This window comes from Caretta caretta, chromosome 3 (assembly GCF_965140235.1).
Source record: "Caretta caretta isolate rCarCar2 chromosome 3, rCarCar1.hap1, whole genome shotgun sequence".
Classification (NCBI taxonomy): Eukaryota; Metazoa; Chordata; order Testudines; family Cheloniidae; genus Caretta; species Caretta caretta.
In genome coordinates, this window is record NC_134208.1 from 157,213,615 (window position 1) to 157,231,355 (window position 17,741).

General features: G+C 38.8%; 1 protein-coding gene across 3 annotated transcripts in view; it reads left to right on the forward strand.

Annotated features, from left to right (window-relative positions):
* LCLAT1 (lysocardiolipin acyltransferase 1) overlaps positions 1-17,741 on the forward strand; it is a 205,422-nt gene that overhangs the window by 97,213 nt on the left and 90,468 nt on the right. For all 3 annotated transcript variants that reach the window (XM_048843402.2, XM_048843401.2, XM_048843403.2), the window contains one exon: positions 8,941-9,087. In XM_048843402.2, the coding sequence (XP_048699359.1) occupies positions 8,941-9,087 (147 nt within the window). The remainder of the gene's footprint in view (positions 1-8,940; positions 9,088-17,741) is intronic.

Here is a 17,741-nt window from a genome sequence, read left to right on the forward strand (position 1 = left end):
GAGTTAAAATATCTGCAACATGATTTAACGACTGCATACTGCACATATAAGGACTTTCTATTTAAGAAATTTATATACTTACTTTGCTGGTAGATGATGCCTCATTAGGAGTTTTTGGGTCACTTTTTATAGATGTTTACAAATTATTAATTTACAGTACTTTAATATACAAAAAAACCTTTGAATTGATTATATGCGAGTTGTTTCTTTTTTAATGAATTGTCTTTTTGTTCCCGGAGACTATATCTCTGGTTTAATAATGCATGCAATAAAGTTTCCAAAATGCTATATTAAATTTCAGAAATCTCAATTTCAGAAATATTACTGCAGCATTTCTCTACTACTTGCCAAAGGCATGGTCCCCAGGAATCACTATTCACTCTGTTGTTCAGCTGTTGCTGCAGTTTCTTATATCAGTGGTTCTCAACCAGAGGTCCGGGGCCTCCTGGGGGGGCCGTGAGCAGATTTCAGGGGGTCGCCAAGCACGGCCAGTGTTAGACTCACTGGGGCCCAGGGCAGAAAGCTGAAGCCACACCACACAGGGCTGAAGTCCGGGGCTCTAAGCACCAATACCTGAGGCCGAAGCCGAACTTAGCTTCACGGGGGCCCCTGTGGCATGGGGCCCTGCTTGCTACCCACTAATGCCGGTCCCGGCTTTTATACGCAGAAAACCAGTTGTTGTGGCACAGGTGGCCCGTGGAGCTTTTTTACAGAATGTTGTGCAGGGGGGCTCAGGGGGGAAAAAAAAAAAAAAAAGGTTGAGAACCCATGTCTCAGATGACATCATCAAAAACTACTCTGGCACGTTTTGCAATCGCAGTTCTCTAGGAGGGTTTCTAACAGCACTGGCAGTTTCTTGCATATTAAAATCAAATAGAATTTCCCTAACTCTAGTCTGAATGTGCATATACAAACCTCTGTTCTCACCTCGCTTTTTAGCAAAGATTTAATAGCAGATTCAATGATAAAGTGCAGGGTGGGCGTCTCGTATTACTAAAACTTGATTACTTTCTCAAAATATACTGCAGAATGCATACTAAAATTCACTTACTACTTAGTAAAGTGTTGTAAATAATTGGCAGTAAACTGTAATATCAAACAGATGGACAAAGAATGATTTCAAGTATTGTCTGTCTTTTTTTAATCACTTAACTTGCCAGTTCTCAAAACTTCTGACGTTCAGAATGCGTCTCCCTTTCACAAATATGAATCAGTGAGGTTCTGCTGGAAGCAGAATGTGTATTTTAACCATCAGTGATTTTCATAGGGTTATAATAGTGGATGAAGGGACTGCAATGATACCTGGATTTTAGGGGAGCATTTGGTACAGTATCTCAAGCCTTAATCGAAAAAATAAATTAAAATTGGCTTTAATCTGAGCACAGTTATATGAATTGAAAAGTGGCTGAAGGACCATAATCCAAGTATATGTCAGTGAGTGAAACGAGGTATCCAGTCGCAGCTGCCTGGATGCGTATTGGGCCTTGTTTCAGTTTGTCTTTGTTAATGAGGTAGAAAAGATTAAATAGTACATTGATTAAATTCACAGATGATAGGAAAGAGGATGGTGCTGCAAACATCATTGATGAATTTAAGAGAAATGAGGAGTAGTGTCCACTATGGGCAGTTATTTGCAAATCCTAATTGCTATATTCAGCACTCAGGTACTACTATGTTGACTTCTAAAATGGTCTTCCATACAAAGATCTCAAAGCATTTTACAAACATTAAGGACTCCATGTTTCCAAACACCCCAGTGAGATGTGTGTGTGTGTGTGTCTATCTACAGATAGATAGATATACACACACACACACACACACCATTTTAAAGATGTGTAAACTCATGTATGGGAAGGTCAAATGATTTGCTCAAGGTAACACAGCAAATCTAGCAGAACTAAGACTAATTTTTTTCCCCAGACTCCCTTTCCTTTACCTCTTGACTATGCTTCCACTTCATTGACCAAACCTTTGGCTCAGTTACATAATCGGAGTAAGGGACCTGTTAGCTCCCTGTTCCTAAGTATGGTGGTTCTGTAGTGGCCTGAACACGATGATGATTGGTCTTGCAGAATGGAAAGAAAGGACTCAATGCCTGCTCTATGGGACCAAGGTGCAGTCACAGGACATAGATTGCTTGTAAATTGTATCCTCATCTCCCACCCATTAGTCATCCCTTCTCCACAGAAACCCTTTCTCCCCCTTTCCTCATAAAAGGGCTGTGGAAGTAAATATAGACCCATGACTCCAGTAATATCTGAGGAGCAATTGAAGGGGGTGATTCAGGGTGCAGGGTCATGGACTCTTCTCTGATTTTTTTTTTTAAACCCATTTTTGTGGATTCACTAAACAAACCAATCCTCACTTATTTTTAATTTCTCTATTGCAGAGGAATATGCCTGTAAGGAATAGAATTTTTATGTAGAGTGGGAAAACACAGGAGTTACTTCGTTTCTAGTTTAAAAAACCCAAAATTTACTGTATGTGTGTGCACATGTGTGTAAAATGCAACTCTCAAGATAATGCTGTCAAGGTAATTTTAAATATATATATTGGAAACAAGGGTGAAAATAGCATTTTACATTCAACTCTGGTGAAAAGGGCCAGGCAATGTGTAGCAAGATTGTGCTGGTGTTCAGAAACACAACTATTATGAGATTGAGTATCTACTGTACCACTAGGCAACTGGAAGTGATATGAACACTCCTGAGTCATGCATTTCCTCTCTCAACTAATTGCTGAGTGATAATTCATTAAAGGAATGGACCAAGTCAAATGACAACTGTTCAATTCATTATATACCTATTAACTAAGCATTAGAGATGAACATGGTAAAAACATTACCATGAGAGGATACTCTGTATCACAAAGACTGGTACAAGAAGAATTTCTTAATTAATGTTTTACATGCGTCAAATTAGAAAAATAATTTAAGAATTGCAATGTTTTAAAATGTGATTTGATTATGGTACTTAGAGCTGACACTAACTAGAGGAAACAGTTAAATATCTCAATTGAAGTGGCTTTTCAAATCTATTTATAACGTTCCTTTACTAACCAGAACTTGTACAAATCAGAATTAAATACAGTGCAACTCTGTGTTCCCATCTCAAAAACCACATGATAACATTTTTTCACTGTAACATTCTTCTCTTTGGCAGAGCTTGTAAATGGGAAGTATAAATGCTGCTGAGAGTTACTTTTAAATCAAGGAGATCCACAGTTGTGCCCCATTTATAACCGTCAGTACAATGAAACAAATTACATAACTGTTAATGAACCACTGCTATAATCAATATTTTGTGTACACAGAAATCAGGCATGTGCAAGTGACTTCTACCGATCTTTGTGCCTATGTGGTGGTGGTACATCAGAGGCACGGATTAGAATCAGGCTCCATTGGGCTAGTCTTGAACAAACTTATACTTACTGCCCTAAAGCGTTTCTGATTTGAAACAAGAATCAACAAGTGTGTCTGACAAACAATAGAAGGGAAAGGAAGAGAGAGAATGGCTGACAGTGATAAGATCCCACAGCTACATATGTTAGTTCTCTGCACAACTTGGTAAGTCAGAATCACTGATTTATGGGGGAAACGTTTTTGAATTTAGTATCCGATATCCCAGCGGCCCAAAACTGAGTGCCTGCTGGTTTGCTGGGTTTCTTATTGACCTCATGGCTTTTGAGGGGTTTGAAAGAAGAGAGTGTAGTGGCTGTATGGGTTCATTCTGTGAAGACTTTCAATGTGTAAGGGACAGCTTGGAAGAAAGTATGGAGACATGCAAGAGCGAATTGGACAGCCAGTTCAAGATTGGCATAATTGACAGAATGGAGGAGGAAGGTGTGAAGTATGATTAGAAAAAAGCAAATAGTTTGGATGAGGCAGAGTTGTGAAGAGCCTTAAATGTGAGCTTAACTTGTATTTGGTGTGGTGGAAAACAGATTCTGGAGAAAGGTGTGGGGGTGACAGACCAGGAAAATGAACTTAGTGGCTGTGTTTGCCCCCTCCTCCAGTCTGCACTAATCTGGGGGTTGGAGAGGCCAGAGAGGTTGGCAGTAACCAAGATGTGAGATTCTGAGGTCTTGGACAAGAATTCTAGCTATAGGGACAGGATTCAGTTTTGCTTTAGAAAAATATGGAGAAAAGAGATGCCAGGACTTGAGCAAAACTTGGATCTCTGGCTTGCTGAAGAGAGTCAAGTCAGATGATACCCTGGATGTGGGTTTGAGGGTTAATGTTAACAGTGCCAGAGAATAGGCAGAATAGAGAGGATTTAGGAAGATATATACTATTTTGTGTATCACATTTTAAAATTTAAGGTGGTGTATCATGTTATAGTAATTCCTATAGGAAAACCACAACTTTGAATTTCCTGCCATATTTTCTGGTTAAATATCAACAATAAATGTTGCAATAGGGGAGGCTTTGGCATTTAAAATTTTTTAAAAAATCTGTTTTTGAGACACTGTCTTAAAAATGTTCAGTGAACTTCAAAGAATGACTGGCTGTTTTTTACCAAACTTCTCCCTCTCTGTGCTCCCTTCTCTCCTCCCACCTCCCCCCCCCCCCACAAAAAATGAAATGTTTGGATTAAGAACAAACATGAGAAATTTCATCCTGAAGTATGTTTTGTCCCTGTCTCCCTCCACCCATTGAAAATAATGTTTTTTGGGGGGAAAGGGGGCTTTGAAATTAAAATGTTTCCTCAGTCGTAACTATAGAATTGTTAATGTAATAATGTTGTGTGACTACTGGAGAGTTATGTATGCTAAAGTTGTTTTATCCTCACCCCAAGTCCCCAGAGCAAATTACTGCCTATATGCAATATATTTCTCCAATTCAATAGTAGCATTTCCTCTCCCTTGCATGTATGATCATGTGATGGACTACAGTATGTAGTCAAGCCACAATAAAACCAAGATAGGTGTGAAAAATAGACTGTGAGCATATGTGTGCTACTTACTCTAGCAAAAAACAAAGGTTAAATGTCTTTAATCAGAATTACCCTGGAATTGAAACCAGTGTCTATCTTTTGAGTCACAAAAAAAGGTTGATTGAAAAGGTCATTGTGCCCAGCTGCTGCATGTTTCTACAATGCTAACCACATAGCAAGCTTTAGCGAGAGTTATATAATCTATGTTAGTGAATGCTTTTGAGTACATCTGTGAGTTAACATTAGTTATCAGAAATGTCAGGTATTACAGTCCTAGTATTTGTTTTGGCAAAGAAATGGAATTGCATTATTTGGTTTGGACTAACTTCCCTGTTTATTTGTGTTCCATATTTTCCCGTTTATCTTTCCTGTGAACTTACAAACCCAAGGGCAAGCTTTTGCTTTCCAGTAAAAATAAACATTGATTTCTTTCAGACTAGCAAAATTCCTGATGGCCAGGAGTCCCAGACAACCAAAAACACAGTCCATACAAGAAAAATTTAATTACTGCCTATTAGACAGTATGTTGAGCTGAGCTTTACAGGTGACTGAACAGCATGCCTCACCTCAAACTGCAGATGAGAAGGTGCTTCCTACTTGTTTATTTTTAAATACCACTTATAAGCAGCAGTTATCAGTTGACACATTAATGAATTCCTCCCATAGATCTGCCCATCCTATTTCACCCCAAAATACATGATGTACGTGTTCTTCCAATGGTGCAATGTGGGCCCGTTTGCCTTCATGTGACGGAGACAAGAAAACCAAGATGGCACATTTTCACCTTACTTTTTTTACTGTAACCTTACTGTTAGTTTCCTGTCTCCCCTGTAAACTCTGTACTTTTAAACTCCAGGCAGAGCTCTAAAACCCTCCCAGATCTGCAGGATGTTTTGAGTTTCAGGCGCAGCTAGTACCATCCACATAACTTCTAGGGCCTAAGCTGCCTGGAGGAAATGGTGGGGAAGGTTTAGTGGCAAGTTTTCTCCCGTCTCTTTCCAGCAGCAGGTGGGACCAGAGATACGTCTCTCCTAGTGGGTTGTTGTCAGCACACTACCAGCAGGTCTCCAAGTGAGCACTTTCTTTGCCTCTCGTTTTCCTCAGGCTCTGTAGCTGTGAGAAATCTTGTTCTGAATAACTCAGACCAGACAAGCTAGTTTCAAGACTCTGTTACCAACCAATATAATAATTTCATAAATTGTAGTTTTGTATGAGTTAATTTAGTGGTGGTAGTAGCAGGATATTAAATGTATGAAGTGTATTGGCTGAAATAATTACACAAAAGTGAAAACTACCAGAAGCAAAAGAGCAACATTTTTCTTTCATTAAGGTGCCTCTTTCCACCTTGTCCCACTTGCCTGTTACTTCCTCAAAGTTCTGCAAAGGGTATTCGTTTTACGTATATTCCCAGTTTTGCTTCTGTGGGGTTTGTGTGTGGTTGGTTTCTAGAACTTGGGAGAAATTTGAAACTTTCCCTTTCTTAGTAGGGTGGACCTGTAACAGGCAAGACACAACTTGCAACTTCTTACCCTGTAGTCCTCCTCCTCCTCCTTTTGTTGTCACATTGTGTCAAAGTTGATGTTAATCACTGTGTTGACCAGTGACAAAAAAGTAATTATGCAAGTAATTTTGGGCAGCATTTTGAGGCGCAACACCAGTTAGCTTTTCCCTCTGGTGCACACTGAATGTCCAGTTTTGGCATCAGTTTCTTTGTTGTATAATATCATATATGCTCAAATAAATTGGTTAGTCTCTAAGGTGCCACAAGTACTCCTTTTCTTTTTGCGAATACAGACTAACACGGCTGTTCCTCTGAAACCTTTAAAAAGTGTGTGTTCGTTATTTTCCCCGTTTGATTAAGTACATCCTTGTAGTTTCAGTACACTCTTGTATACAAATTATGGAGTTCAGATAAGATGAGAACAACAAAATGGGATAGCTTTTAGCCTGTTTGGGAGAGAAAATAGGTTTTTGAAACTAGCACAAGGACTGTTTAAAAACTAAGCTCTGAATAGTTCATTTAAAATATTTATGGCACATTCTTACACTATAATAAAGGCCAGTGCTAAGAAGAAATTGTAAATAAAGCTACAACTTAATTTGGGCATGGTCATGTGAAGGAGTATATTAAAAGAAAATTTTGTTTTAGTTTGTCCTTCTAATTATCACCCCAAAATGATCCTTCTAAACATTATATCCATATGACCAGGTCTCTGTTCTTAACTGCCATTGTTTTGGCACAATTTGTACTGATTGTAATATGTTGTTCACGTTGAATGTGGAAAGCTGACTGCTTCCTTTTGAAAGCAGTTTCTTCTGTATATCCTGAGCCATGTCACTGAAAGTATAGCATGGACATTTAGGCTCTGTCTACGGTTAAAATACATACTGAACAATGTTCCCTCTAATTTTTGACAGGCCATGTGCGCAAAAAATTTCTTCTGTGCAAATGTTTGTGCGCGCGGTGTTTTGCCATGTGCGCTGGGTTTAGGATCTGTGTGCTCACGCACACACACGCACAGCTTAGAGGGAACAGTGGTACTGATACAGCAGTGTCAGTCAGGGGTATGAAAAAACCCATGTCCCAACAGACATAGTTATGCCAACAAAAACCCCAGTGTAGAAGCAGATATGCTGATGCAAGAGTACTTCTGTCAGTGTAGCTAACGTCGTTCAGGGAGGTGGAGTCCCCACACTGGCTGGGAAGTTCTTCCTGCCAGCGTTTGTTGCATCTACACTGGGAGGCTATGCCAGCATAGCTGTTCCATCATAGACTCTGTCGTGTAGACTAAGGCCTGGTCTACGTGGAAAAAAAATTAGGTCATCTTAACTATGTTGCTCAGAGGCGTGAAAAATCCACACTCCTGAGTGGAGTAATTAAGATTCTTCCATCAACCTACCTACTACCTCTTGGGCAGGTGGATTACCTGTGACAATTGAAGAACCCCTCCCATCAGCATAGGCAGTATCTACACTGAAGCACATATTGTTGTGTAGTAAATCATGCCAAAAAGATGCACAAGTGGTTTGAAAGAGAATTGCATGTGGCCCCTAACTTGGAGATTATGTATGGTTATGTCAATTCCACTTGTTTAATATATCATCTTGATGTTAGGCATAAATCCTCACAACTGTATTGGGACTTGCATGTGCATGAGGAAAGCTATACCTCAAATTATGCTATAAAGTAGTGCAAAGGGAGTACTGCTTTATATTATGACCTATTAGTGATAAAATAATTTATTGGAAGTTGTATGCATCAGAAATCTTGTAGCACAAATTTCTTGTAATGTCATAAATATTTTCAGTATGACACCTATTTACAAATATTTGAAATCCACTTGTATATACTTTTTATTTAATTGAGAAAATGTTTTAAACAAAATATTATGCTCTTACACTTTAAAACTTGCATTGTGCCATCATAACCACTTACATTTATATAGTGCCTATTCTTCCAAAGCACTTTACAAGCTGAAAGTGACATGGACTTTGCTGACCACTGAATAGCAATCACCTCTGGTTTAAGAATGTTATAGCAACTTTGCATAACAACTTCAGACAGAAAGTGAAAAATACAATATCCTATTGAATTTGCAGTGGAAATATAGGTTGGCAGAACTTGGTTACCAGAGTTAGAAATTGTTTAGACACAAAGACTAGTGTCACTGTTGTGAACAGTGAATTGAGGTCTTTAATACCACATCCGCAGCATAGTGTCCCCTAACTCTGTTCTGGGGCTTGGGTTTAATAAAGGGAAGAGTTTTACCATATGGGTAATGAACACCTCTTCCAGCAGCACCAAAGTCCTTCTTGAAAGTCCACCCCTTCAAGTAAGGCCCCTATTACAATACAAGATGGCTTTTCTTATGAAATTCCATTTAGCTGGAGGCACAGTTTTTCTTCAGTAGTTGGGAAATAAAAGTTTAACCTCATGGATGCAAGCAAATGAAAAACATACAATGAAATGTTACTAAATATATATATATTGTTAAACTTACTCTAGGTTGGGCAATGCAAGTTGCTGCCTTTATTTTCATTCAGAGGAAATGGGAAGATGACAAGAACCACTTCGAAAATATGCTGGATTATTTCTGTGACATTCGTGAGCCACTGCAACTCCTCATCTTTCCTGAAGGAACTGATCTCACAGGTAAATTAATTGTTGTCTCCTCTTGGATGTAATTAGGTAGAAATTTGTATGTATTAAGGAAATAGTTCCAAAATGTAAAAAAAAGTAGCAAGTGACTATGGATTCTCATGAACAGTAAATGTTAATAGATAATCTAGTATACTAGTGTGACGTGTTGGATCACAGAAACCCCTTGGGACTGCTACCTCATGTGCTGAGACTACCTCTAAGCCCGTTTTCCTTGGCAGCTCGGGACTTGAGTACGCTGCCTGGTTGTGCCAGACATGCTAGCCTGCTACACACACAGATCCAGGTCTGAACCACATCCCCCAGAAGCTGCAGGCTTAACTGAAAACAGCTTAAGAAGTGCTCCTGTCTCCAACATCCAGATATCCAATTCCCAATGGGATCCAAACCCCAAATAAATCCGTTTTACTCTGTATAAAGCTTATACAGGGTAAACTCATAAATTGTTCTCCCTCTATAACACTGATAGAGAGAGGCACAGCTGTTTGCTCCCCCAGGTATTAATGCTTGCTCTGGGTTAATTAATAAGTAAAAAGTGATTTTATTAAATATAAAAAGTAGGATTTTAAGTGGTTCCAAGTAATAACAGACAGAACGAAGTAAGTTACCAAGCAAAATAAAATAAAAACACCCAAGTCTAAGCCTAATACAATAGGAAACTAAATGCAGTAAATCTCACCCTCGGAGATGTTCCAATAAGCTTCTTTTACAGACTAGACTTCCTCCTAGTCTGGGTCCAGCAATCACTCACACCCCTGTAGTTACTGTCCTTTGTTCCAGTTTCTTTCAGGCATCTCTTTGGGGTGGAGAGGCTATCTTCTGAGCCAGCTGAAGACAAAATGGAGGGGTTTCCCAGGGCCTTATACAGTCTTTCTTTTGTAGGTGGAAATCCCTTGTGTTTTCCTGTGCAGAATCACAGCTACAAGACAGAGTTTTGGAGTCACATGGGCAAGTCACATGTCCATGCCTGACTCAGTTCTTTACGGCCAATGCCATTGTTTACATGAAAGCTCAGATGTGGATTGGCGTCTTTCAAGGTCCATTGTTAGCTAAGTACACCCAATTACTTGAATAACCCCTTCACACTATGTTGACCAAATCTGCCTTATGTGCTTCCTACAGCAAACACTTTAAATACAAGCATAGAGCCAATGCTCATAACTTTAGATATAAAAATGATACATGTAGACAAATAGGATGAATACATTTAGTAGAACATAACCTTTCCAAAGATATGTTACATGGCATATCTAGCATAAAACATATTCCAGTTATGTCATATTTGCACTCATAAGCACCAGTATGTTTCAAATTGGTACTATATATGACTTCACTCGGGGTTTAACCAATATTTTCTACTTCAGATGAGTTTTTGGTAAACTTCTGTTAAAACTTTCAGTTCCATTTGGATGTATGATGCTTTGAATAGGATAGGTTGTTTTTTAAAGTCTGACAAGATTGTGCAACCAAGGGTAAGTCTTTTGGCCTATCTGTTCTTGAGTTTTCTCCACTGGTGGGGGTAATAATGCTTACCTCCTTTTCTAAAATGCTTTCAGACCTATGGAGAAAAAGTGCTAGATAAGTGCTTATTACCTTACTTTTCTCTGCTTGATGTTACAGGGAAAAACTGCCTCAGAATATTGGATATAGTTGTTCTTAGAGTTATACAAAAATTGTATAGCTATCTTTTTTTGTAAAAGGCAAACTTTTTAAAAGCATTTCTCTAAATCAAGTGTTAACACATCTACTCCACTGAACTAATTTATATTGAATTAGAAGTTAGTAGTATTTGTTGAACTGACTATATAGTATATAGTATTTGTTATTTGTTCAGTAAAAATAACCACCTTTTAAATATAACTAGTTTAGGAAGTCCTGTGGTAAGGTGCTAACCAATGTTGGATTGAAATGCTGATTATATTATAGCTCTTTTTATAAATTCTTTTTTTCCTAACACTTTCCCATTCTTTAGGTATGGCTTAGGCTGTGTCTACACTAGGGAGCTTACAGCGGCGCTGCTGTACCAATGCAGCTGGGCTGCTGTAAGCTCTATAGTGTAGACGCTCTATGCATAATCTACTCTAATCAACATAATTAATCCACCCCCAATGAGCAGCAGTAGTGCTATGTGGGCAGGAGTTCTCCTGCCCACATAGCACTGTACGCACTAACGCTTATGCTGGTGTAATTTATGTTGCTCAGGTGGTGGAATATTCATACCCCTGAGCAACATAAATTTTGCTGACATTAGTGATAATGTAGACATAACCGTAGTAGTTGCTTTTGGTAGCAGAGTCATGAGGATTTGACTAAGCTGGTCTTTCACCAATGAGCATGTGATTTAAGAGCTTTGCTCTAGATTCTACTCCAGCCACATACTCTGATTGGATTTTATTTTGAAGCCAGGTCGGAAAATATTTTGCTTGATTTATCAGTATCTAAAGTGTATTGCTAATTTTTCTCCCACTCCCCATATCCCCAGTGAGTTTATAGTTGTTTCTGGCAGATGAGCATTTATAGTGCCCGAAGGTACCGTAATCAGATTTTAGGAGGTTATAGAAATTTTCTTAATCTGATCCACGCTCCCAAAGGATAATGAATTGACTGACTATACTTAGACAACTTCACCTGACATCCTCTTGTTTAAATTTAATAAATTTGCATGTAGAGCAAGGAAGGAAGATAGAAAAAATAAATGCATCCATTCATCAACACCTTGCTGTAGGTTTTTTCTTCCATGGAGGGAGTAGCTTTCCAAATTCTAAATTCCTGGAGAGAATTCCCTTCCTTTAGCTTAGATCCATGGGTTGAAATCCTGGTCCCATTAAAGTTAATAGCAATCCTCCCTTTGACTTCATTTGGGTCAGGATTTCATTCCTGGCTTTCAGAGCTATTGTTGCCTCCTCTAGAATCTTGAAAGACTTTTTTCCCTACTATGCTTCCAGGCCACTTCACTTCTAATCCTCATCATTCCTTTGCATGAAAAATAGATTTTAAAGAATGGGGAAGAGTTTCCTCTTTGTTTTTCTGATTTGTAGTTAATAAGGAATTGGTTGAACACTGAGACAACAATAGCCTCTTCACATCCATGCTGCTAACGTTGACCAAGGGCATGGCTGCCTTGAAGGATTAAGTAAGTCACTGAGAGCCCATACATTGAACCAGTTAAGGAAAAGAAAAGGGCAATGCATATGCCCTCTGCAATAATAATACAAAGACCATAGCCTGAACTTAGACAAATGGCACAAAGACCACCAAATAAGAAATTCATTGTGGTCAGATGTTTCACCTATTATCAGAGTTTCTGTGCATATTGTTTTTGCTGCAAAGAATAGAAACTCAAGAAGAATTAAGCTATTTCTCTAGTAGCAGTTGTCTTTTGCTAATGTGCACATATACTTACATCTCTCTGGTTCTGATCCTGCACTGTGTTCCATGTGGGCAACTACCTGCGCCACCCAGTGTCCCATTGTAACCTGTCTAACCTTCCCTTTCTGGGGTAGGTTATTGAAGAGGTATTGAAATTCCATCTTCAGCAGCATCTGATTATTCTCCATTTTTTAACATTCAGTTTTGGTCTCATTAGTTGACAGACTGCAAGGCAATAGACCAACGTCATACTGATATTGTTTAGACTATCAGCGTCCATCAATACCATTGACCTTATGGTGTGTTTGTCTTGTATCACTGCTCTTGGAGAAGTCCCAGTGGGTTGGTGGGCAAATGCTCTTCTTCCCATAGGGACGTTAGTTAAATCTCATGGGATTAAATCTAATGTTCAGTTTCTTCTGGCTAGCACGCTTCTGTCGGCTTTGGCCCTTTCAGAGTAGTTGGATTGCTCATTCTGGGCAAGTGAGTGTGGATGGATGGATGTGCTCCATAGTCTTGGGGAAATGTTGAAGTCTCTTTATCTAAATGTTGTGAGGGGCAACCAGATCCTTTAATGGTCTGAACCTTGATGGACCAGCTTGTGAACTCCTTGCTCATGCTCATGAGCAGTTGTTAATACAAATAATCCCTTTGATTTCAGTGAGTTAACTGCTTTCCAGTGAAGGCTTGTAGTCTGGCCCTGTGTGTTTAGTAGTGATAATTGTTTTTAAAATGGTTTAATGTTTATTCTACACATCTATAGTTTTCTGTGTGTGTCTTGTTTCTTATTGGCACCTGAATTACTAGTACCCTCAGTCTTCACACTTCGCTCCACCAATCAGAAAATCCCTATGCCAAAATTTTTCTAGAACAATCTTACTTCTCTGTCAGAACTGAGCATGTCTACACAAGAAGTTATATAGGTGTAATTACAATGATGTAGTCTGACCTCTATAAATATACTGATATAATCCCAGTGTGGGCACTCTTATTCTGGTGTAAGAATGGCTTTTTTCCAGTTTAGAGACCCAAATTAAACTGGAAGAGGCACTCTTATACCAGAATAAGAGCGTCTATATGGGCAGTTATACTGGGTTAGCTATAGCATTTCAAATCCACACCCAGCCTTATACTGATATAACTTCCCCATGTAGTTGTTCCAATCACAAGTTAGAAGCATTCCACAGAATCATGTCTCATTGTGTACAAAGCAGTCATTTTAAAAAGCTAAACCTGATGTCTTGCGTTCTAAACTACCAAAGTGATTGCTACCTTGTACAATATTAAAAAAAAACATTCTGGAGTTCTTGCTATTAAAGTAAATATCTCTCCCTGTCTACCAGTGATTGTCTTTTTATGTGAACCATTAAAGTACGCATTTTAAGATGGTATAGAAGACTTGGCAACACCCCTTTGCCAATTAATTCTGAGCAAGAAAAAAGGTATGCGAAAGTTATCAGTGATATTACATTTAAATGAAACATTACGTAAAAGTATAGAAAAATCACTTTCAGGAAGTTGTTATACTATTAACATATCACCACTCATTTAAACCCCACGTTTCATTTTTTAGATGATATAAAACAGAGTTTCTGTACTCTTGTGGTCACTACAGATTCCATGGCACATTTTGCAAGAATAGAGGCATTGTCCTGGCCAAATTATGAGTTTGGTGGCTACTTCTGATACTGGGGATTATAAGTAGAGAAAACTGGATACAATAATCTTCATGTACTTCGCTGTATGATTGCTGTGCACTGTTAAATGGCTGCCATTTTCCATCCAAAGGTTATCTTCATGACAGTGGTAGCTGAAGTGACTTCACCTTACGTAAAAATTTTATAATGCTTTAAGATCTTTTGGGCAGGTCTTACATAAATATAAGGCATGGCTGTGTTTTACTGTTGAAGTAATGATCCATGCATAAAGTTTGTAGGGCACTTTTAGAATGAAATATGCTATATAAAAATATGAATAATAGTAACTGTTTTCTTTTTCATAAACAATTTGCAAACTATATATATAAGGGCTGGGGAGAAAATTTTTTGTTTGGTCATCATTTCCACTTTGAAATACTTTGAGTTTGGGCAAAATGCATCAGATTATTTCCCCCTTCTCTTCTCTTCCCTCCCCCCCCGCCCCCGAAAATTCTGTTGCAAACACACTACAAAAAAGAACCCCCTAACAAATAACAGAAGAACAAATAGTTACTCTTTCTGAAATCCAGAGCTCTACAAGAATTCAAAGGAATCTTATGTCCAGTGCTTCAGAAGCTTCAGCATAGCCCACCTTTTTACGTGTTCTCTTGCTTGAACTCTTTGCCCCCTGTCCCTCAGCCCCAAAGAATTTTTAATGACTCCTTTCTATAAAACGGTCTAGTGAGGCACAGTGTAGCCCAGATCTCTTCAGGAGTGTTATGATATGAAATACAGGCTATACTCTCTTAGGAGTAACTGCAGTGCCCCATTTGTTCCCTCTCTTTATGGTTTTCCATTGAGCACTGCGTGCCGTGGGACTACAGTGAATGTTCTTATGTATTCAAGGGCGCTGGTAATACACGATCTGATGCGTAATAACTAGAAAATGGCATTAATGTCTTCAACAGTTCTCAGATAGTAAAAATAAGAATAGTTGCACAACGTGTCCTTAAGTAGAATGTTAACTGTGCATAAATACGACTGTGATGGACACTGTGCAACCTCCCAAAATAGATGGATAAATGAAGCTCCTTAATTAAAAGGGAAACCTAACTGAGAGTGGTCAGTTATTCAGGTTTGTTATGTGGGACCAATGATGGTTGGAGAGTATATGAAGTCTTGAGAGTAGTGGCATGGGTTTTCAGCCAAGGCCAGATAGGAGGAAAAAATGTGGTGCTCCTATACTTAATTCTACTGGCTGGTGATGCCAGAATGAAATGCCGCTCACAGTTAGTTGATCAGCTCTTCATGATATGGCTGTCCTCCTTCTTGATTGCTCTGATCAGGACCACAATAGCTGCATTTAAATGGTCATAATTGAACTTCAGCTTGAACACCTAATTCAGATGAATGGGGCAGTTCACAACTCTTATGTTCCACTTAAATAAAGCACATAAAAATGTGCATAATTTTAAGCATGTGAGTAGTTCTGTTGACTTGAATAGGGCTACTCAAGTGTTTAAGGTGAAGCCTGTGCTTAAGTGCATTGCTGGGTGGGGGTTGTGGAACTATTGTTTTAGGTAATCTGCAGATTATGCATACACAACCTCATGGGTTACACATGGTTCATGTTTTGAAGGCTTTTTCTGTGACCCTGAAATGTAGAGAGTTACATAAAAAAAGTAGATCGTGGATTACAAAATTAAGCTATCAGGGAAAAGTGTCAGCATGCTAAAATGCTCTGAGTTTGTACATTGTTCATTGTTTGGTTTTCAGTAGTAAAACCAGCTTAATGGCTCATAAAAGCCCATAGCTCCCAAAGTGAATTGAGCCCTGAGTGATTACTATGAATTTCTTCCTCTAGCCTCTTGAAAAGTTCATGAATTTCTTGTTGCACCCTATATAACACTATCCAGAGTAACACAACAAAATTCAGTGAAATATGTGGATTTCATTATGATAGTCTCAAACTTTGAGTGCAGGGCTTTACAAAATCCCACAATCACCTTTCGAGGTAATTATCCCGATCTTACAGATGATAAATTGAGGCACATAGTGAATAAACTACTTTCCAAAAGTGGCAGAACCAGGAATAGGACTCTGGTCAGAATACCCAGATCCTTATGCCGCTATGTATTATTTAACATTTATACTGTAGTAGCACCTAAAGGCCTCAACAAGTCTGGGTCCCATCTTGCTAGGCATTGTACAAACATAGAGAAACTGATAATTCCTACCCCTACGATTTTATAATCTAAAATACAAGATATAACAGCTGGATGAGACAAACAAAGGTATCAGAGTAAGGGCAGAGGGGATACTTTTTTTTTAGTCTAATAGGATGTGTGAAATTTGTAGAAAAAGTAATCTCAACTTACCCCCTGGTTATTTACTGTAAGCATTAGAGATGAGGCATTCTAACCATTAGAGACACCCCCTCCCTTTTATAGTTACCCATTTAGACTGCCTAGATCAAATGTATTTCTGCCTATGTGAGTCACACTTTTAATACAATAAATATTTTAAAATATACACAGATAAAAATAACAGTGTACGCACTGAAAGACATCACAGAAGCAAACAGACTCTGACAGGAGACACCCGCAAGCCTCAAATAATGTCAGTGTATGTTTCTATCAGACAGTGAACGTACCCATGTACAATTTGAGTACACAAACTCAAATGCAATGTGCATCTTTGTTTTTAGGGCATGTTTCTTTAGGATTTACTTTATAGAGAAACTGAAACAATCCTAAAGGCTTGGTCTACAATACCAACTTATGTAGGTATAACTATGTGACTCAGGGATGTGGAAAACACACCCCTTAGCAATGTAGTTATACCGACCTAAGCCCTGGTGTACACAGCGCTGTGTCGATGGGGGGGCTTCTCCTGGTGGGGCTTCTCCTTCTCGGGGAGATGGAGTATCTATGCCAGTGGCTCTCAACCTTTACAGACTACTGTACCCCTTTCAGGAGTCTGATTAGTCTTACATACACCCTAGTTACACCTCACTTAAAAAGTACTTGCTTACTTCAGACATAAATCAGATATAACAATGCAAAAGTGTCACAGCACACTATTGCTGAAACATTGCTTCCTTTCTGATTTTACCATATAATTATAAAATAAATCAATTTAAATATAAATATTATACTTATATTTCAGTGTATAGTATATTGAGCAGTATAAACAAGTCATTGTCTATCTGAAATGTCAGTTTGTACTGACTTTGCTAGTGCTTTTTATGTAGTCTGTTGTAAAGCTAGGCAAATATCTAAATCATAGAATCATAGAATATAAGGGTTGGAAGGGACCCCAGAAGGTCATCTAGTCCAACCCCCTGCTCGAAGCAGGACCAATTCCCAGTTAAATCATCCCAGCCAGGGCTTTGTCAAGCCTGACCTTAAAAACCTCTAAGGAAGGAGATTCTACCACCTCCCTAGGTAACGCATTCCAGTGTTTCACCACCCTCTTAGTGAAAAAGTTTTTCCTAATATCCTTTTCCTAAAATGAGTTGATGTAACACCCTGGAAGACCTCTGTGTACCCCCAGGGGTACATGTACCCCGGGCTGAGAACCACTGATCTAACGCCAATAGGAGAAGCCCGCCCATTGCTGTAGGTAACGTTTTCACTAAGC